Source organism: Gobius niger, assembly GCF_951799975.1.
Source record: "Gobius niger genome assembly, chromosome: 11".
Taxonomy (NCBI): Eukaryota; Metazoa; Chordata; class Actinopteri; order Gobiiformes; family Gobiidae; genus Gobius; species Gobius niger.
In genome coordinates, this window is record NC_136862.1 from 29,124,731 (window position 1) to 29,147,523 (window position 22,793).

Below are 22,793 nucleotides of genomic sequence, written 5' to 3' on the forward strand. Positions count from 1 at the left end.
GAGTCTGTAGGTGCTACTGAGGTGGAAAAAGATATTGTAAAGGGAGAAATGGGTCTATTGTGTTTATAGATAATGTCTAAGTCATTGAGTTCACCCCATGTAAGTGTTGAATTTACATTTTTGTTGAGTGCCACAGAAAAAAAGCTTTAAAGACAAACAGAAGCAAACTTGCTGCTCATGATGTGGATGGGTCAGTCCAATTTTTGGTTCAGAACAAGGAAGTAAGTCGTCCTTTAGTGACTATAATCGCTACTGTGCCTTTTATATAAGACAATTAGCATTGATGCTCGTTAGCAATACTTTGGAATCGATCCGCCCATCCCTATACCGTGCATGGCGGAGTGATCAAATGTGCCAAAATCCGGTGTGTGAGTTGACAAATCATGAAGTATAAGAGTGAGTTTAGTCTGTTGTTTACCCCCAACTGAACCAAGCACATTTTCCCTAGTTTGGCTTTCCCCAAATCTAAAAGCTTCTTGAACAAAGCGTAAAAATAGAGACGAAAACGTGCCGGAAAAGAAACAATCATACAATGAAAAAGCGACAAGAACAATAGTGACAAAAGAGTGATGAAAAAGTGACGAAAACCCAACAAAAAGCGATGAAAGAGCACCCAAAAAACCCCACACCAAAAACCCGACAAAATTTTACAATCACTTCTGTCAGCTCCAGTCAAGAAGCTTTTAGATTTGGGTAAAGCCGGACTGGAGAAAAAGTGCTTGGTTAAGGCAGGGGTAAGAGATAAAAGGCCGTGTCTCGTTGAAATAGCAATGAAACATCCAACCCACTTGCTTGGTGGTGAGAGGGACTTGAACTACCAAGTACAGATGACAGCGTGAGGATAGACCTGGTCAATCCACAATGTTCCTCTGATTTTTACAGTCCAGACGCCTTTACACTGAATGTGCACTGATTCTGGTGGGATTAGCACGTTAGCGTTTATCAAATCGTCAAACCCAAGAGTGTTTACTGGACACATGCGTCCTGAATATAACATGACACTCAGTGGCATCGATGCAGCAGCACTTCCATCTCAGCCGGCGTGACATAATCAGAGCAGGCCTTAGTTCCTCGGCCAACGCTCCTCCTCCACTCTCGCAGTCAAAAGGGATTACCTCCATTTTATCGTGAGGGACGATATTTTTCATAGACATTGACGAAGCCGTGGCGTCAATAGAGCAGAGATCGTTTTTGGTCATGTCACAGCACATGCACTCCAAAAATCTAATCTTTATTTGATTGTTGGAGTTCCAGCTAAATACTTGCGATTATTATGGGCAAAATGTTACATGTGTGGTTTGGAAAAAGGGACTTACTAAACTGGCCTGTCCCGGTCCGCTCCAATGGAAAAGGGACTAAAGGCTGGGCTAAGTCAGCACGCGATCGCCGATGCACGCAGTCGCATCTCGTCAGTGTAGTGTTAGTGTTAGCAGAGAGCTCAGCAGGACGTCCTGTTGATGGGCTGATGGGGCCCAGAGGGGGGTAATGGGGCTGCATTGATTTCACTGGATAACTCCGGATAATACGCATCACTAGAGAAAGAGAGAGAGAGGGGGGGGGGGTTAAAATGAAAGGGCAAACTGCCTCTTCCGGGAATCCTCCATGGAAAAAACAAAACAAATGAATGAATGGCGTTACCTTACCTTTCAATACAAATACATTTAAAGGCACACTGCGTAACATTTTGGACTATGCTGTTGCCCTCAGTACAAAACATGCTCATATTGACCAGCTCGACACAGAAAATGCTCTTACTGCAGTGGGTCATCAAAGAATTTTGAGAAGCTAACTTATTTAAAGGAATAGGCCACCGTTTAAAAGGTTATTGACGGAAGTGAGCGGGGGAAGTCTTTAGGAGTTACTGCGCAGACGTTGTGCTCCTCGTATCATTACGCCTCACAATATAGTTCCCCTTTTTATCTGCTTATAAAATTGACATGCTACATTTCTGTGTAAATATACTTCGCATGAAAACACTTCACGTAACTTTATTTAAATAGGGAACACGTGGAAGAGCTTGGTAGCTTCTATCGTGAGCTTTTTTGGAGCTATATGACATGTGGGAGAGGCTGCGTATGTGCTCCGTTTGTGTGACAGAGCGCACGGACAAAGACCAGACGGGGATATATTAACTCGACTAAGGTTAGGTAAGAACATATCTCAGTATGTAAAAACGGTGGCCTATTCCTTTAAACCTCAAATTCTGCAGCTTGGAGTCGCCATCTCCATGGAAACGAGCTGGAGACGTACCAAATCCCGGTAACGTTACAATCACGTCTGCAACGAACGATGACTTGTTGTGGGTAAAATCTTAGGTCGTAGCTCAAAGCTGCAGGACGTAGGTTGTACAGTGAGACAGTTGCTTGTATTTTAATTGCATTTATTGGGTAAAATTCAATGCGGTTTTAAATTGTGTTGCGTCTTTGTTCAATCAATCAATCAAAGGGAGGGTTGTATGGGACAGATTCTCAAACGGTGGTTCCTGTCCCACTGGTCTACTTCACATCAGTGGCACCAAAAGGTTACCGCCCTATTTTGTGGGATAACAGCAGCTCTCGTCTATTGAAATTAATCGTGAAAGATCGTTTAAAGAGGGGGTATTATGTTTTTTTCAGCCACATAGCACCAGTCTATAGCACAGTACAATGATGAGCAAACCTTCTGTTGGTCTGTCAATACAGTAAATTAGAATAACTGCGTTGTATAAAATTGCTCTTTCAAAATGGCTGTAGCAAATGACTTGAAATAGGCCTCTGTCTCTTTAAGATGCTCCCTGACCCTTTCCGACACACCCCCTCCACACGCTGTCTGTGGCATCACAACACTCCGCTCATTGTCTCAACACAGTATTGAAACTACGATCGGTGCATTTTAATTTTTATTGTTGGAAAGGAGCTACTGTTTATCACTTTGTGAACAATGGCCACACAGGATATTATTTGGAGACGAACCTTCCACACCGGACGCTTGGAAGGAGCTCTTGCCTGAAAAATAACTGCTGTTTGGAGGCTCTCTCTTTGCATCTGCCATGCCCTATGGATCTCTAACTATACCCCCATGGACGACACCAGGATCTGCAGGAGCCCATACCATTCAAAAGACGGACATTATCTGCAGGTGGACAATAGTTTTTCGAGGTTACCCGTTAGCTTGTTATAATCGACTACAGCTCATTGTTGATGAAAAGTCTGCAATAAACCACAAATGTGTAAAGCCAGGCTCATTGTGTGATCATCGTAAAGGCTGCTTCAAGTAGTTGCTGCTTTGTTGACGTTATTTGTGCATAATATGCTGCCTGTTTTCAATGAATGTTGTGAAGGTGAAGATTGTTAGCTTGTCGCGGCTAATAGTGCCTTAGCTCCGGTAGAAACCACTCGGCTACGACTCACTGTAGATGAAATGTGAGCAATAAACTACAAAATCAACAAGCCAGGCTCCGTGTGTGATCATTGTTAAACGGTTCTTTATGTGTGTGGTGGTTTTATTGACTTTATGTGTGCATATTTCTCGTTTTCACGTGATGACTCGAGGTTTAGCTTAGCATTAGCTTTCTCCGGAGGCTCTGTGCATCATCAAGGCCCAGCGCAGAACCAGACACTGAAATAAGCGTTCTTGTCACCGGTTTTAATCCTGGGTGTTTAGGTAACAGAAACACTGATGTGTGTCTTTGTAAAAGTCTGCTGTTACTCCGGTTCACAACACATGAAGCTAATCCTCCATGATGACTCTGTTTACATCTTAGGGCTAGACACTGCGGGGAGGGGGTTCTGCTGAGGAGCAGTGGTTGGTTACTCGGCTGGTGACGAAAAGTCGGAGGCGTATCCTGGAGGTCGAGGCGTTCCCAAAAGGAATCAGGCGTTTTATCCCTAAAATGGCCGCCATCAGAGTTTTTACAGATTACTCGAAAATACGTGAATGTGCCAAGGCTACACTTCAGGCATGGTTTTAATGAGGGAATGACTTAATAACATGATGTAAAGCTTGAAAAAGTCGATTTTGCATAATACCCCCCCTTTAAGAACTTCTAATTTACATAGTTATGAAAAAACGTTCTAATTATTTATCAAATCGTTAGCCACATAATTGTCTAAGTCATTTTGTATTGTTAAAATGGCAATAAGAGAAAAACGTCTTTTTACATGTTTTCCAAAAACAGTGGGAAAATGAGTTAGGCAATTATGCTATGTGGCTAACAAAATGTGAAAAGGAAGTCTTGGAAGTGACGTAAACCCACTGTTATCATTACTTGTCAGTGACATTTGCCTGTTTAACTTTTTCGCCGGTTGCGTTTTGTAGCTTTTGAGCAAATGGTGCATGGTTCATTCAGCAGCTAATCTGCTAGCTGCTAATGCTAATGTTGATGTGTTAAAGAGGGGGTATTATGCTTTTTTCAGCCACATAGCACCAGTCTATAGCACACTACAATGATGACCAAACCTTCTGTTGGTCTGTAAATGCAGTAAATTAGAATAACTGCCTTGTATAAAATTGCTCTTTCAAAATGGCGGTAGCAAATGACTTGAAATAGGCCCCTGTCTCTAAGAACCTCTGACCCTTTCCGACACGCCCCCTCCACACGCTGTCTGTGGCATCACAACACTCCGCTTGTCTCCACAGTATTGAAACTACGATCGGTGCATTTTAATTTTTATTGTTGGAAAGGAGCTACTGTTTATCACTTTGTGAACAATGGCCACACAGGATATTATTTGGAGACGAACCTTCCACACCGGACGCTTGGAAGGGGCTCTTGCCTGAAAAATAACTGCTGTTTGGAGGCTATCTCTTTGCATCTGCCATGCCCTATGGATCTCTAACTATACCCCATGGACGACACCAGGATCTGCAGGAGCCCATACGATTCAAAAGACGGACATTATCTGTGCAGGTGGACAGTGGTTTTTCGAGGTTACCCCGTTAGCTTGTTATAATCGACAACAGCTCATTGTTGATGAAAAGTCTGCAATAAACCACACATGTGTAAAGCCAGGCTCATTGTGTGATCATCGTAAAGGCTGCTTCGAGTAGTTGCCTGCTTTATTGACGTTATTTGTGCATAATATGCTGCCTGTTTTCAATGAATGTTGTGAAGGTGAAGGTTGTTAGCTTGTCGCGGCTAATAGTGCCTTAGCTCCGGGAGAAAACCACTCGGCTACGACTCACTGTAGATGAAATGTGAGCAATAAACTACGAAATCAACAAGCCAGGCTCCGTGTGTGATCGTCATAAAGGCTGCTTCAAGCAGTTGCCTGTTTTAGTGACGTTTTCAATGCATAATATGCTGCTTGTATTCAGTGAATTTTCCCGTTAGCTTATTGCGGCTAGCTTGTTAGCTCCGGGAGAAAACCACTCGGCTACGACTCACTGTAGATGAAATGTGAGCAATAAACTACACAATCAACAAGCCAGGCTCCGTGTGTGATCATCATAAAGGCTGCTTCAAGCAGTTGCCTGTTTTAGTGACGTTTTCAATGCAAAATATGCTGCTTGTATTCAGTGAATTTTCCCGTTAGCTTGTCGCGGCTAGCTTGTTAGCTCTGGGAGAAAGCCACTCGGCTATGACCCATTGTAGATGAAATGTGAGCAATAAACTTCCAAATCAACAAGCCAGGCTCCGTGTGTGATCATTGTTAAACGGTTCTTTATGTGTGTGGTGGTTTTATTGACTTTATGTGTGCATATTTCTCGTTTAACGTGATGACTCGAGGTTTAGCTTAGCATTAGCTTTCTCCGGAGGCTCTGTGCATCAAGGCCCAGCGCAGAACCAGACACTGAAATAAGTGTTCTTGTCACCGGTTTTAATCCTGGGTGTTTCGGTAACAGAAACACTGATGTGTGTCTTTGTAAAAGTCTGCTGTAACTCCGGTTCACAACACATGAAGCTAATCCTCCATGATGACTCTGTTTACATCTTAGGGCTAGACACTGCGGGGAGGGGGTTCTGCTGAGGAGCAGTGGTTGGTTACTCGGCTGGTGACGAAAGGTCGGAGGCGTATCCTGGAGGTCGAGGGCGTTTCCTGAAGGAATCAGGCGTTTTATCCCTAAAATGGCCGCCATCAGAGTTTCTACAGATTACTCGAAAATACGTGAATGTGCTAAGGCAACACTTCAGGCATGTTTTTAATGAGGTAATGACATAATAACATGATGTAAAGCTTGAAAAAGTCCATTTTGCATAATACCCCCCCTTTAAAACCCAGAGAATCATTTATTAGGCCTAATGAACAGGTTTAATAAATCTGAAAATTTGCCGAAGACGTGACAAAGTGCATAATACACAAAGTGGAGCCATCTCCCCAATAATGAGCCCTGACCGATAGTGGCGATACTCGGTGGTGGTAAGCTACGTAAGTAACTTCAGTTTACCCTGGGGGAGGCTGACAGAGGGCTGTTGCTACTGCACAGATCTGCACAAACAGTCCCTCTGACCACCATCATTCATTCACATGCACACACATCATTCATACAGAGCTATTGTACATGTTTTTTATGCAAGCTCGACACAGAAAGACCCCGTCCAGGTGGGAGTCGAACCCAGGACCATCTTGCTGAGAGGAAACTAAACATTTTTAAAGCCCTGATATGGAGCTGCACACTGAACACATCTGACATGACCTCATTCCACAGGGGGAACTAAAGAGGCCATAGTTGGAGCTGGTTAATGGGTGATATCTCTGTGCCAGTTTTTGTTTCATGCGGATAGGTCAATCGTTTTCTTGTCAGCACAAATGAACCATGTTGGTGAGAAAAAAAAGGTTCTTAATTGTTTCAAAAAAGTGGTGATATTAAAGGGAATGCGTGAATTGATTTTGAACGTTTGAACTGTACACAGGTCCAGCCGACTGAAGGAGAATTAAACAATGTGGATTTTCTAAGCGGATAAAAGGGGGAACTATATTGTAAGGCGTAATAATACCAGGAGTTGTTTTAAAGCAGTACTAAGCAACGTGTTTACCTTCATAAATCCTTGTCGTAGTCCCTGTGGGGGTAATGTAAGTGTTTTTGGGATGACTGGTCTTTCATCTCCCCCGGTGTCTCAGGCCAGAAAACCATGCTTGCAACTTGACTGCCACCGGACCGGAGCCACCAATACACACTAATGGAATCACGAAGAAGAAGCTAGCATGCTAACGGGCAAAGCTAGCTGTGGGCTAGCGTTACTTTAAACAGTATTTACAGCCAAGTTTGAGTGAAAAAAATGATTTCCATTTAATAATTGGATGTACAATATCCCTCTCTCCCTTCGCCTTTCCTGTCAGCGTAGTATTTACTCTCCAAGACAACTAATAAGTAAAAAAATCGTAACATGCTACGACACCTGCAGTTGCGCTTATGGCCTCTAGGGGGAAGAGTTATTTAGCACTGCTTTAAATTTGCGCAGTAATATCTTCACTTTACCGTGCGGATGCCGAACTACTCCTGGTATTATTATGCCTTACAATATAGTTCCCCCTTTTATCTGCTCAGAAAATCCACAATGTGTTACACTACAAAAGTGTGGTGTAATTACTAATTATACTTTTGTAGTGTAACACTTCACGTAACCATATTTAAATAGGGAAAATGTGGAAGAGCTTCAAACTGAATTTTTTGATTGAGCACAAAAGCAACAACACACTCGCCAGATAAGCAAATCATTTTATTAACTTACCAAAAATAGGACATTTTCTTAGTAAAAGCCACTTTAAAATATATTAAAACATTTCTTTCTATAGATCAACTAAGAGCATACAGGTTAAAAGTCCAGCCAAAATGTTCCCACAACAAAGAAAAGAAAAAAACAACAACATTGTAGCTGATTTAGCATTAGCTTATCGCTAGCTAACAAAAGTAAACACATTCAGAATGAGGTTAGATACGCATCATCTCTGTGTCCACTGGGTTCATCCGAGCAAATACATGACCTGCTTCTAGCTGATCAGAGAAGAGCGGCAGCCTCCTCTAGTGGACATCCGTGTTACTGCACACAGCGCGTTACTACCATTTAAAAACATACATCATACAGCGTTATTATTGTGCTTACAAAAACATCCCGCAATCACATTTACACATGCTTCAGTCCCGTCCCGCAAACTGCTGCCTTTCCAAAAAACACATCACTTTTGCTTTTCGTTTCATTACCAGATTTTCACATTTTCATCTGAATATAAGACAGTTTCTTGCCCAATGACCAGGTTTAAACATATGGGAATGTTTTGTTGACTATGCAACCATTCGACAGCTATAAACTCCTTATGATAATGCGTAAAAAAAGACACCACTTTCTGCTTTGAACAGTAATTGTACACAGTTGGTAATAGTATCAAAGATAAAACAATGATATTTTTTACATTTTATTTTAAACTGTCAAAAATAACGCTAATAAACAAACAAACGTATAAACTTCCCTGATCCCAAATCCTGACATTATGATCCACATCAGACACATTGACAGTAAAATAGCCGGAAACTACATAATGTTGCCAAACTGTTAATTAGTCAATAAAGCACTTTGCGCTACATGGTGTACAAAAAGTGCTTTATAAACACATTTTGATTTGCTATGGTTCATTTAATGTATGTGTCCCTACATTTGGCCTATACCTCGGGTACAAAGGAGCGGCGGCTTCGTTCACTCTGGTGTCATAGACCATCTCTCTATAGAACACATTCATGGGTTTCAGTAACCTGGCCGCCGCGTAGCAACATATTATAGGTAAATCTGCACTACAAACCTGTGAATAGTGAACCGTTGGAAACACAACTAGTGCCTTAAAAATAACTCCGCCCCAAACACCAAAACAAAACAGACGATTCAAAAAAACAGAACATTCAACGGGACAATCTCTGCTCCCATTTCAGAATCTCCTCATACAGAGAGTCTCATATATAGAACGGGTCATGTATATGTTCATATGTACATGCGTTTAGACGGGTCCCTTTAGGGTTGAGGCTGTGGTGGCTTCACTGTGCTACAATCGACAGACAAATAAAGGCAATGTTTCTAGTCAATGCTTTGTTTCTTTTAAAGGAGAAGTGAGATGTGAGTAAGTGCTGTAGTCGTTTAAAAGAAACCCTGAGTTCTCCACTGCACGAGAGCCTTGAACAAAAAGTCGAGATTTTCCAAGTAGACTTTTCGATGGAATGTTCTGAACGTAACTTAAGTATATCACAAGTTTGAACAATCGAAACCAGCTGAACTTTATTTCCTTAAAGCCAACGTTTCGCCTAAAACCGTGATATTATCCCTTTCATGTGTCTTACTTGATCAGTCTTTGTGAAATATATGAGCTAATTTACCAATGACTTTTACCAGTCAAAACATACTGATTTACCCACTCCAACACTTTCGAGCCACCCATCCATAGAGTCCATCACTTTCTCTGTCTTTCATCCTGCATTAACCCCTTAACTCCCACCTGAGCCGAGCATATTTTCTCCAGTTTGGCTTTACCCCAATCTAAAAGCTTCTGGAAAAAATGTGTGAAAATAGCGACAGAACTGAGACGAAAACAATGATGAAGATGTGACTAAAAACTGACGAAAAATTTGTCAAAAAACGGACGAAAAAATGTCAAAAATGTGACAAAAAAAATGATTAAAAAATGACAAAAAATTGACCAAAATGAGTTGAATCCTCAAAAAAAGATGGAATAAAATCTGGTGACGTGAGGAAAAAGATCCATTTAGATGAGTTTTGCAGATCTTACCTTTCAAATGAGGCGTTACACTGGCCTACAGGATTTGGGTAAAGCTGAACTGGAGAAAATGCTCTCTGTTCGGGTGGGAGTTAAGAGGTTAAATAATCTTTGCCTGACGACTAAATACTTGTAAAGAAATAATGACTATAGCAGCTTTTCAACATAATAAGATTTCATTAAGACTGGATTTTGTTGTTTGCAAGGGATGAAATAACTGTCTTTATGATTTACTCGTAACGATTCTTCACATTGATTTCGATTCTATGGTGATTTATTGTCCAGCCCAAATGTGGTACAGATTAAAACCAACAAACAAGAGAAACTGCTGTGCATCTGCGAAAAGTCTAGTTCCAGTTACACCACAAGATGGCAGTGTTTCTTCTCAAACAGTAAACGCCGTGCAGTGGAAAACCAGAGATGTGCTTGTGTGTCTAATATAGAATGACTCTGTCCCCTCGATGCTCCAGCACAGAACCATTCCCATAAAGCATGCCCTGATTTGAGCCACGATTCACACCGTCCGACCGCCACCTGCCCGGGCCCCCGGGAGAGACCGGGAAGTGAGAAAAAGAGAGGGGACTGCGGGGACTGCGCTGGTCAGCTTCCATGCGGTGTTCCATCATTCCTGCCGAAGAGAAGCATTTCATTTAGGGAATTGCAATGATTTCCTGTCACGGGATGAAGACGACGAGGCACACGGTGAAACACCGTCACGCGGCGCTCAGCTTCGCACTCGACAAACACGTGAACAAGGGTCAGGAGTGGATCTCTTTCCACAGCTTTTGTCTATTTATGTTTAGATTGTTTATTCATTTATTAGTCATGTTGAATCAGAACAGTTTCACATACAATGGTCATTCCACGAGAACTTTACATTTTGCATCCCCATGACCCTTTTGGTTATAGCTTATCAATCGGATATTAAGAATTAGTTGTTTATTTATTATTTGTGGCTTTCTGGTCCAACTTGATGGTTTTGTTTCAAATTCCACTCTCACTCTCTCCCCACTCTGTCAACCTTACAGACTATCACTTTAATGCAGTGTCACTTTTTCTCTTTATTGGGAATTTCTTTGTTTTCAATCACCACCTGAAATGTTGTCATGTTCCCCTTTGACAAAAATGAATACATATATTTTAATATCAACATGAAGAGCTATGTTCTACCCCTATAAAAAAAAACAATGGTATGATCCATCTAAACATCAGGAAGTGACACCTCTCAATCTTTTGCACAGAACAGCAGAAACAGGCGAGTGGCCAACTTCTTCTTAGTTAACTTTAATGTTTTTTCAAGCCAAAATGTCAGTTTAATATGTACTTAATGTTGTGAGGCATAATTGAATACATATAGGTTAAGGAAATGTCAAAGCTCATTTTGCCCAGTTCTCGTGGAAAGAGCCGTCTTGGTTTAACTGACCTCTTGAACCCAGAGGGGACCCTATTGTACATGCTTTTAGTGGTAAAGGATAACAGAGCACCAGGAGGAAACACCGGGACAACATGCACACTCCACACAGAGAGGCCCCACCCGGCTCAGGTCACGTGAGAGGTGTTAACGGTGTTAGCGGTGTTAACCACTGTGCCATATCTTTGTTTACCATAGTTTAGCTCAGTGGTTCCCAACCTGGGGGGCGCCTGGAAGGGCAGGGGGGACCGGAGCATTGTCTAATCAGAGGGTCAGGTCAAAAGACACATTATTTGTGCAAAAATAAATGGCAAAAATGATCACATATGACTTAAAAGGACGACATGTGCAGAAAACACTGTAAATTCTGTTTATTTACTATTTGGCCATGATTTGCTTCTGTTTTATTGCACTTGGGGGCGCAGCTGTCTTGAACTGGGTGGGTGTGGCCTGTTTCCAGCACAAGCAATGGGTCTACAAAGGGAAAAGGTTGAAAACCACCGGTTCATACATTCCTTTTTTCCCCCACACTTGTTCTGTCAAAGTTGGACCTGGTTCGACCTCATTTCCGAAACACCTGCAAGGTCACAGAGGAAGCGAGCTGCGCAACAGCTGCAGGTTGGGATAATGGTCAGTAAATGAATCACAGTCCAGTACAGCCATAACCTTGATTCATTGATAAATAAATAAATAAATAAATAGGCTAATTGCAGCCTATTTGCTAATGCTAACACGGCTAGTGCTAACATCGGCAGCAGCTTCTACTCTCACTGAGGAGGCTCTGCTCCGGCCAAAACTTAATTATTGCAAGAAAAGACATACCTATGCAGTGCTTGCATGTAGTCTTCAAACTGGTCTTTTTTTAGACACAATTTTGGCACGAATTTTGAGAGATCTTTCAACCTCTACGTGCGTCTCTGTCGTGCAGTGTACAGGGGGCTACGTGCCGCAATTAGCTGCTCACGATGAACGTACGACTGAAATCGCACGAGTCGAGTCGTGCAGTCCTGGCGCTGTGGCAAAGCTACTGAAGCCGCGGAAAGCAGCGCGGACACAGTGAAATCCAGCTGCAGGCGACAGGAGGAGGCGACAGAGCGCAGAGAGGTGAGTGAGGGCTGAACAGGGTGATGATATCTTTCTGAATATCACTGCAGACATGAAGGTCTGCAAAGGTTTAGTGGCTATTGGCTCATTTAAGCTAGTCTACTTATTTCAGTGATGTGTGGCTGTTTAGACAAGCTGTTCGAGAGGATGATATGACAAACCAAGCCAGAGCCCTTGGTACCGCGTGTCGCTCCGGACAGTGTGAGCGCCTCCATCGAGGGCTCGTTCACTCCTCGTATGTGATTCAGACGCACAGTGTGAGTGGAGGATTATTTAAACTTGGTCAAAATCGTGTCTCAAATCGCACAGTGAATGCCCAGCTTTAGAGTAGAGTCAGAACTCTGGTAGAATCGAGTCCAACAGCTGTAATCGGAGCTAAAGTACGTCTTTTGGCTTACTCATATTAAGTAGCCATGTGCTCCGGGTTCGTCTCAGGCTTTCAAATTAATACAATCAAACTGCGAGGGCCATTGGTCACCAATAGAACAAAAATAGCATGTTTCTATCACAGTGAGGGTTTGAATACTGGATCTACTGCAGCCGCTGTGGTGTTTAAAATGCTGGGCAATACTTCATGTTTATGTACCAAGTAGGTCGTTCTCTCGTTTGCCCACGCACAACTCGACTCAATTTTGACCAAGCACGTACTGTATTTCGAAAGGGAGGAATTCTGGTAGTATTTTTAGTTTAGTACTTGTGGTTTCCAACGTGGGGTGTGGGCCCTCTTGGGGGACCAAAGAGGCACAGCAGGGGGCTAAGCCAAAGCTAATTTGCAGAACACACATAGTAAAAGATAGAATATGGCATATGGAAAGAGTACATTTAAAGTAATCTTTTTAATAGAGGGGTTTATAATTCTGCAGGGTGGGATCTTTTTAAATCAATAAGGGGGAGTGATGCTTGGACTTTGGAAATTAAAAAACAAACACACATTTAAAGCAGAGGTAGTGCCTTCCCCTGCTTTAGAGCATGGTCCTCAGTATTGGGTCTGCAGCAGCCCTGCCCAGCCTGTGTTGTGTTTTACCTGCTTGCGCATTTCACCCGTTCGCTCGATGACGATGGTTCTGTCCTCTTTGACCGGGGAAGTCACCTGATAGTCGTCGCTCAGCAGCCCCAGGATCGGATACTGGTTCTTGTATCTGCAATTTCAACAGCCGGAGGGCGAAAAAAGAAACAACTTCAGAACAAAGGAGAGAAGTCACAGCATCTGTATGGATTTTCTTTAAAGTTTTTGGACCAAATTTGACTAGCTCTTTTTGGTCGACAGCTGCACACGCCTTTAGCGCCAAATAACATGGTCTTGTGCTCGGTTAAGACGGGGGTCAACAGTTTTATAGCAGGAGCGGATGAGTGCAGCTTAAAGATGCATTATGCAACTTTTAATGCGGTAAAAAAAGTTGATATTTGTACGTATTTGACCTGTAGGAGTGTATGAGTGGTCAGCACGGCGCCTTTACTTTCCATCACAGTGGTCTCTACAAGGCTCCAAGATCAAATGTTTTGTAGGTTTTCTGGTGGGAGGCTCCGTCAGCAGTGAAAACCCTTCAAACAATTGATCCTGGAGCGTCCGAGAGAAAAGTAAAGTCGAAATTTGCACCACTCATACACCCGCCAGGTCAAATACACACAAATATCAACTTCTTTTTTCCCCCCCGCATAAAAAGTTACACAATGCACCTTTAAGTCAGACACACTGCAGCCTTTTAGTAAACGGATCGCTGCATTTCATTTCATTGTTGTACAGCCCTACTTTCTTCACCGTGAAAGTGTGCGCGCACCTTTTAGTGATGATGGTCTTGGTGACGTTCTTGGAGCTGTCGTTCCTGTCCTGAAGCAGCTTCTTGATTTCCTGAAAGATTTAACAGCATGATTTTCTTTTGGTCGGTCTGAGCCAGGTTTGTTCCCGGCAAAGCCCTTCTTCGGGTCTATTTCAGATAAGCCTCCAGCCTCGTTGTCGTTTAATATATTAGAGAATGTGGTTGTGACTTGCTTTGTTTCATTGTGGTCTTTCATTCAGACGCAAAACAACAACACAATCTATTGCAGATCGAGATAATTACTGGCTTCTTCTCTTTGTTTGCGTTGCTCAGCCGATCATAATTTGTTAAAGATAAGAGCCGTCTTCCTCCTGTGTCACCACATTCATGAATTCAAATGCCTGCGTCGGTGTGTGAAAATGCCAGGGGGAAACATGCCGCTCTTTAGAAAGCACAGAATGCAGTAGATCCAGAAAGTCCAGAGGCACCTTGCACTTTAATTAGAACATACTGTAAACTTCTCCTTTTCAAACCGAGCACCTGGGCACATTGCTTAGGAAAGAAAAAATGACCACAGGAATGTTTTGCTTTCAGAGAATTTTAAGCATTTTCTTGGTCATCGCTGTGATTGCAAAATGCAGATAAGCGACGGACCGTAAACAAAGCGATTAAAATTAGAAACAAGGCGAGGCTGGAGATAAGAGTCCAGGTGCAAAAGGAGCGGCTTCGAAGATTTATTACCAGCAAAAAAGCCTAATTCCTAAGCCTAAGTGACTGCGTGTGTACCGTCTCCTGTCGCGTGATGGTGGTCTGCCTCTGATCCAGCATGGACAGCAGCTCCGAAATCTTCAGCTGGAGGCTCCTCTCGTTGGAGCTCTGCGTGGTGCTGGTGGTGCTGGTGGAGGTGACTTTGGTCTGCAAACGTGCCATCTGGCTCTGAGGGAAACGACGACAAGAATCTGATCAAACTATGGCAATTAAACGCAACTGCCTTCGCTTCATTGGAGCTCGTCTCTTTGAGTAGCCACTGAATGCTCTTTGTCTTTGGGTCCCCAGCAAGCAGGTTTAAGTCTGACATGCATAGAAATGATGATCCTCCAGCAGTCCGACCTCAGTGTTGTACGAACTCTAGAATGTATGTCGCTAAATTGTAAGGCCCTTGGAATACTTTATAAAGAAAAGGGTCCCCACCCCGTTCTAAACTGTAAAATGTGTCGCTGCAGAACGGTGACAGCAGGGGGCACTTTATTCGAGGGCAGAGGGCTGATTTATTCAGGACATTTATGTTTAGTAGGTGTTTCAGAGGGAGCTCATTTGACAAAAAACAGTCTCTATCTCTTATAGTTCCAAAATTTTAAGCAAAAGTCTGCAGCACGGTACGGTAGCGCAGCGGTTAGCACTTCCACTTCACAGCTAGAGGGTCCCGGGTTCGATTCCCACCTGGACGGGGCTTTTCTGTATGGAGTTTGCATGTTGTCCCTGTGTCTGCGTAGGTTTCCACTACCACTAAAAAACATGTATAATAGGTGAATCCTCCAGCCAGGTGATTCTGACCATCAGCCTGGCTCCACATTAGGAGATGGGTCCCCGGGCGCAGCACTGCCGTCGCCCACTGCTCCTGACAAAATTGCCCCAGCGGCATCGAAGGATGGGTCAAATGCAGAGGACAAATTTCCCTACGTGGACATTAAAGTATACTTTATAACATAACATGTAAAAAAATACGACCTGAGGTGTGCGAACTTGTGACTGATTTCACTTTTGGTTCCGGAGTTATTGGCCTTTTATTGGAAGGTCGATATTGTAAAATAGTTGTAGTAAAATTGTACTAATTGCTTAATCACATCATTTTAAACCTAGCTCTATCCATTATTCAGATTTTACAACCACAAATATATGTTTTAATATAAAAAGATAATGGTAAATGGACTCAACTTACATTGCGCTTTTCTACCATCATCAGGCCCAAAGCCCTTTACAGTAAGAAACCTCTCATTCATACACCAATGTAAGCAGACCCTGGAGGCACAGTAGGGTGAAGTGTCTTGCCCAAGGACACAACGGCAGTGTGCATTTGCGGGATTCGAACCCACGACCTTCCGATCACGAGATGACCCGCTCATGATCTTTACCAATCATAAAATTATTGGTAAAGTCTTTATTTAAATTGTAATCATTGGGCTTTTCATTTAGATTTGCAAAACAATAATAATCCTAATTTACTTGGGCGGCACGGTAGCGCAGCGGTTAGCGCTCTCGCTTCACAGCTAGAAGGTCCGGGTTCGATTCCCACCTGGAGTTCTGTGTGGAGTTTGCATGTTCTCCCCGTGTCTGCGTAGGTTTCCTCCGGGTACTCCGGTTTCCCCTACCACTAAAAACATGTACAATAGGCCAGGATGAATGGTGTGTGTAAGTGAATGTATGATGGAGGTCAGAGGGTCCGTTGGCGGAGTCGTGAAAGCGCTTCAGACAGTCTCCCCCAGGGGAAACTGAAGCTACAAATGTAGTTTACCATCACCAAGTATGGAGTGAATGTACAATTGTCTCATGTAAAGCGCTTTGTGACCATGTCTGTGAAAGGCGCTATATAAATAAAGATCTTCTTCTTCTTCTACCAACTGCGCCACCGTCGCCCCAACTAAATAACGCTGAAGTGTTTTTACCTTGAGGCTCTCGATCTCACTGTCTTTGTCCTCCCTCATGGATTTGAGCTGCTCGTCGTACTGTCGGGACAGTTCCTCCGTCTTCTTCTGCAGAGAGGCGCCGCTCGCCTGCCCCGCCAACTGACAGGCAGCGGAAATTACAACGAGCGGAGGAGGTTAGACCAGAAACGTCTTTGAGAAAAACCCGTGAGCTCATATTAACACTGGTACAGGCGTTACCTTCTGCCGCAGCATGTCGTTCTCCTTCTCCAGCGCGCGCAGACGCCCGTCCAGCTCCTTCATCTTGAAGTCTCGGCTCGAGTCGTTGGTTTTGCTGCTCATGAGCTGCGTCTCCAGGGAGCGCTGGGAGGCGGTCACCTCCTTCAGAGACGACTGCGGGGCAAGACAACATGTTCACATCTGTAGTATAGTATAGTATAAATAGTACAACAATAACAAAAGAGGAAGATCAATAAAATGATTGGTAAAGTCTTTATTTGAATTGTAATCATTGGGCTTTTCATTTAGATTTGCAAAATAATAATAATCCTAATTTACTCATAAATGTATTTTGAATTTGAATTATTTTGAATGCTAGAAATGGGAACTTTTATGTCGGTCTGTTACAGAGGCGGGTTGTACTCAGTTACATTATTATTTTAAGAAACTGCACTTATTGGAATAGTTATATAATTCAGTGCTTTTATTCTTCTACTTCAGTAATATTGTAATAATGAAATATTTCTTTTACTTTACTCTTTAACTTGAGTAAACAAAAAAGTTACTCGTGCCACTGTGAGAACATTTAAAGTTACAAAAGCTTCATGTCGAGATAAAATATAGGTAGTTTGTGTTTCCTGACCCTTTCACTTCTAAAAATAAATACATTTTTATGGTATTTACGTAGGAAATATTCAATTTTTTACATTATTACAAGATTTGTTTCTCATTATTTATGTCCCAACGGAAACATTAATCAGACATTAACTCTCAAATAGTTACTCACAGTTTTCAAGTACCATTTTCTCCAAGTACTTTTCTACTATTACTGGAGTATTTATTTGGTCACTACTTTTTACTTGAGTAAGATGATTTCAAAGTAACGTTACTCTCACTTGAGTAAACATTTTGGCTCCTCTACTCACTTCTGGTCTGACTATGTTGATAATAAATCATGTAATAATTGCATTAAAATGAACTGGGACTCCTAGGACTGGCAGAAAATGTTCTAATGTTTAAAATGTATTTAAATTAAATGTATGTTAATGATGATAATAAAATATACAAATCCATGGTCACGGAATATTCATCTACATTTAAAGCACTACTAAGTAACTCTTCCCCCTAGAGGCCATAAGCGCAACTGCAGGTTTCGTAGCAAGTTATGATTTTTTAACTTATTAATTGTCTTCCTGACAGGAAAGGCGAAGGGAGAGAGGGTTTCTGTGCATCCAATTATACAATGGAAATATTTTTTTTCACTCAAACTTGGCTGTAAATACTGTTTAAAGTGACTTTAGCGCACAGTTAGCTTTGCCCGTTAGCCTGTTAGCTTCTTCGTCGTGATTCCATTAGTGTGTATTGCTTTCTCCGGTCCGGTGGCAGTCAAGTTGCAAACATGGTTTTCTGGCCAGAGACACCAGGGGGCGATGAAAGACCCTCCAATCATCCCATAAACACTTGTATTACCCCCACAGGGACTACGGAAAGGATTTATTAAGGTAAACACGTTACTTAGTACTGCTTTAAAATCAGTTTTTGTACTGTAAAATCAACCTGCCCAGGGACTACAGGTGGAAATTGGCATTATTTGCTATAACCTGGCACTATGCATCTTTCCTTTAGGTCAATGTTAAGTTGTGCACTGTCCCTGTCTAAATAAAAACCACACCATACAACTCAAACTCAACTAAAAATAAATAAATTTAAAAAATCCATTGACTGCACTAAAAAAATTACACAAATGAAAAAGCAATAATTTTAAAGATAGTCAAGTGTTAATATTTATGAGGATGTCCTTTTGGCACTGATAGATTTGTCGTCTACCGATGTAATTGTTAATCTTTGGTTCATCAACGTTTAGAAGCACCAGACGAGGACAACACAGACGGGTTTAAAGTAAAAAGTAAATAAATGTGACAAAACTATTCAATCCTCACTGATTTCTAACCTCGATGTCTTGCTAACAACCCTCCATCATCAGCTGTACCTGCAGTTGCCGGTTGTTGTCGCGGACGTTCTCCAGCAGAGTGTCGTACTGCTGGGCCTGGTCCACTTTGAAGGACAGGTCCCGCTCCAGCGCCTCCTTCTCCCCCTCCAGACGCTGCACATTCAGAGACAACGAGCCAGTCATTTATATGTTAGACCAGGGGTGTCCAAAGTGCGGCCCGGGGGCCAAATGCGGCCCTCAGACCAATTTATGGTGGCCCTCGGCCTCTTGCTGTATCGGTACACATCACCAGAGATGGACCTTTTTATTTGAAATGTAATAATTTTATACAATTCTAACCGAACAACTAACATTTTATTGTGAGACAGAGCTGGCATGAAGGTTTTAAGCTTAAATAAAGGTATGGGGCACAATTTAAACCTCTGCTAGTCGAAGGTTTTGCGGCACTAACGACTGATCTACGGCCCTTCACCCCGTGTACACTTCAATATGCGGCCCCCCATGAAAAAAGTTTGGACATCCCTGTGTTAGACCATCACAAACGCAGACTCACGAACAGTGTTAGTGTAACTGCTGAGGTCATTTGTGTAGCTTTGGGAGCAGTAGTTTTAGGGAAAAGACCCTCACCTCCATAAGATCTAAGCCAGTGTGCTGGATAAAAACAACATAAAAATGCAGTAAAAAAAAAAAGACTAGAAGAAATCAGCACGACTGATATGTTCTCCATTTTAATTAGTGTGGAAATATATTGATTTTGCGATATATTGCAATATTTTGTGGGGCAATAAGATACCTTTTCTTCTGATATCGATACTTTTAATGAAGTCGTGCATATTAATGAGGCAGCAGTGCTCTAATGCTTTACAGTCAATAGAGGCCAATAATGATCAAGAATTCAAGATCAAGAAAGAAACAGTAGAGGGCAGCACTTCAATTTTAAGCACCTGGACCAAACACTGTCACACAAAAACATTACTTTTAAAGATTGTTATTCTAATTATAAATAAGATTGATTTGTGATCGATTTGTTCCTTTTGAAATACAACTGTGGTTTCTTGTGATGCCGCCAACAGATCTATAAACCCCTTTTCAGTAAGTCAGGGATCATTTATTTACTTATTTATTGAACCTCTTAACCCCCATCTGAACTGAGCACATTTTCTGTAGTTTGGCTTTACCCAAATCTAAAAGCTTCTTGAAAATAAGCGTCTAAATGGCGACAAAAATGAGATGTAAACGAGGATGAAAATGCAACAAAGACTGACAAAAAAAGGGACGTGTGGGGTGTGGCTTAGAGGGGGGTAAGAAAAAGTACTCAGTATTCGTCATTAGTGCGAGAAAGCCACTGTAGTGATTTCCTGACTAACTCTGACACGTGAGGCAACAAAACATCATAAAGGGGTGAGTTTCATCTCTTTCTTTTACTCTGATACTAAAACTCAGATGTTAAGGGAGTGAACTAGCAAAACATCTCAGCATTAAAGAATCAAAGCTTTCATTGCAGCACTTCTTCCATCACTGCTGTATTTCTGTAATGCAGTGAACAGCTTTGACATTTTTACTGAATCACAATATTCCTCAGAGTTTCTCAGTGTGTTACGTGTTTGCAGGTGCGCAGTCTCACCCGGAGGTCCTCAGACATGTGCAGCAGCTCCTCTCTCAGGCTGCTGAAGGTGGACAGCAGCAGACGCATGCTCTTATCGGCCGTCAGGCGGGTCTGAGCACACAGAACAGGAAAGATGAGTGTATTTTAACACATCGATGGGCAGCGGTCACTTTTGCAGTGCCAGTAATTGGATACAGAGTAATACAAACGCTACATTACCCATAAAACCTAGCACTTGCAAGGTAGATTATGGCTTGTGCTCTGGAGCCTCTTCAGCATGTTGTAACTGAAGAGTCTCCCCTGACTTTCTTAGTATAAAACTACGCGTTCTGACCTGCAGTAAGTAGCGCATCTGTTGTTTGGTCAGCTCAGTGGCTCCTTTCGGGATGAGAGCCTCCACATCGTCACGGTCCACCTGCACAACAATCAAGAGATTAGTCATGTGTCCGTAATGCGTCCAACCAGAACTCTTAACGCCATAATGTCATAGCCGTACACCAGTCATTAATCTATGTGAAGTGCCCTATTGGCCAGACAGTACCAGAATATGCATGTTGAAAAACTCGAGTGTGTCGGTCAAAGTGAAATAAAAATGGCTTACCCTCAGGTCGATGTCCATTTTCCTGGAAAGAAAAGAAAATGAACAGGTTAATATGGCACACAGTACTCAAGCACAATTGTACAAATATGATATAGGGCACTGTGAGTCAAACAGATAAAAGCTCAGTTTGGGGGCACTTTGTTTACTATGTAACTACTACATTTCACTTAAAGGGGTAGTGTGTAAGATTGCAGACAGAGACAGATTTCAAGGGTAAACTATCTAGTCCTGCCAACCACTCTTAGTTTTGTCTTTTTCCTCTATTTTCTATTTCCAGTGCTTTTCTTTAAAAAAAAGGACATTTTAAGAGACTCCAAACATTTGAACGTTAGTGTGTATAATTTCAGTTTCTTTATCATTACCATCTTATAAGACAATGCTTAGTGGCCATTGGATGTATCCAACCCGCAAAAGCAAAAACCTGACAGAATTTGATATAGCATTTAGCTCAGAGGACGCTTTTAGACGCTAATTTGTATATAAAGTAAAATTTCAAAAGGTCTGTACATCTATGAATGATTTCTATCTCGGCTTTGACCTAAATGTGGTCAGTGGTTGACAACAGCTCATAATCACAGTTGTTTGATGGCTGATGCTAACGGCTGTAAGGAAAATACAGCAGGCTAACGGACTCTGAAATGTCTCGCGGACTAGCCTACTTGCTTACTGTCCGTGTAAGTCAGGATGGAACACTGCTTCTCCTTTTTATTTCTATGTGCACAATAAGGAGAGGGAGGAAAACATTTTGGCCTGACGGGCTGGTTCAGAGGCAAGCTCGTCTCATTGGTCAAAGTGATGGCACGGGGGATTCTGATTAGTCGCTGAAATCAGCAAAAGGAGGGACAATAGAAAGAATAATATATAAAATAATATGTTGCGTCAAATTGCAGGGCCAGGTGCTCAATACGCAATCCATTACATTTCTTATAACGTTTAAACTACAACTATCACTTTAAATAAAATATGAACCTCCCGACGCTCCCATGTATCCAGACCGGATGCTTTGCTGAAAGATGTTTATGTTTCTGTTTGCAATCGAGCGAGGTAAAAGGGCGTTGTAAATTAAGACGTCTGACACCGAAACTGAGGACCTGCCTCGGACCTGTTCGAGCACGCAGTCGACCGGCGGCAACTCAGCGTTTCTACATAGACGTCCTACAGCAACCGTCGAGGAATCAGCCCAAAGCGCGTGAATAAAAAGGGTGTATCGCCTCCTCGGGGCGGCACGTAAAGCTGTGAGTTATCGTTCTTCTGTAGCAGTCGTCAGAGTGTCAGTAAATACATAGCCGACCGTGCGTGGAGGAGGAACGAAGGTTAAGCTGATGTGTAACATTGATATTTCATTAGCCTGGTACAATAGGTCGTGTTTATGTGACTAAACAACATTCTGAAGGTGGAGGGCAGCTAATGCTACTATGGTGGTGGGTGACGATAGTAACTCTCAAAATGTTTGTTGGTTTACGGTTAATATGTCAAACATTATGGAGCCTATTGACATGAGACATAACCTTAATGGTGTTAAAAAACTATGACAATTTAACCTTAACCGCCAACTGAACCAAGCGCACTTTCTCCAGTTCAACTTTAACCAAATCTAAACGCTTCTTAAAGGGACTATACAGAGTTCAAAAATGTTAAAAAGTATTTTCCTCCCCCTACTTACTCCAGCCATGTCCTAATGTGTAGAATGAGCTCAGACCTGTTCACCACAACTGCCTCTAAAATCCTGCAATGTCACTCAGAAAGCTGTTACTCTGGGTCCGAAGTGCCGTCATGAACCTGCAGTGACACGTATGACCTGAGGTGGCAGTAGTGAGCATAAAAT

At 42.3% G+C, this 22,793-nt stretch overlaps 1 protein-coding gene and 1 long non-coding RNA gene across 2 annotated transcripts in view; both read right to left on the reverse strand.

The window, feature by feature from the left end:
* The window catches only part of LOC306970430, a 441,258-nt gene that overhangs the window by 186,129 nt on the left and 232,336 nt on the right, over window positions 1-22,793 (reverse strand). The window lies entirely within an intron of this gene.
* pof1b (POF1B actin binding protein) overlaps window positions 9,789-22,793 on the reverse strand; it is a 42,766-nt gene continuing 29,761 nt past the window's right edge. The window contains exons 4-13 of the mRNA XM_079566330.1: window positions 20,969-20,990; window positions 20,702-20,782; window positions 20,386-20,478; window positions 18,801-18,914; window positions 16,832-16,984; window positions 16,613-16,732; window positions 14,736-14,885; window positions 13,971-14,041; window positions 13,217-13,331; window positions 9,789-10,305 (exon numbers count right to left, since the gene is read on the reverse strand). Coding sequence (XP_079422456.1) covers window positions 10,300-10,305; window positions 13,217-13,331; window positions 13,971-14,041; window positions 14,736-14,885; window positions 16,613-16,732; window positions 16,832-16,984; window positions 18,801-18,914; window positions 20,386-20,478; window positions 20,702-20,782; window positions 20,969-20,990 — 925 coding nt within the window. The 3' untranslated portion in view covers window positions 9,789-10,299. The remainder of the gene's footprint in view (window positions 10,306-13,216; window positions 13,332-13,970; window positions 14,042-14,735; window positions 14,886-16,612; window positions 16,733-16,831; window positions 16,985-18,800; window positions 18,915-20,385; window positions 20,479-20,701; window positions 20,783-20,968; window positions 20,991-22,793) is intronic.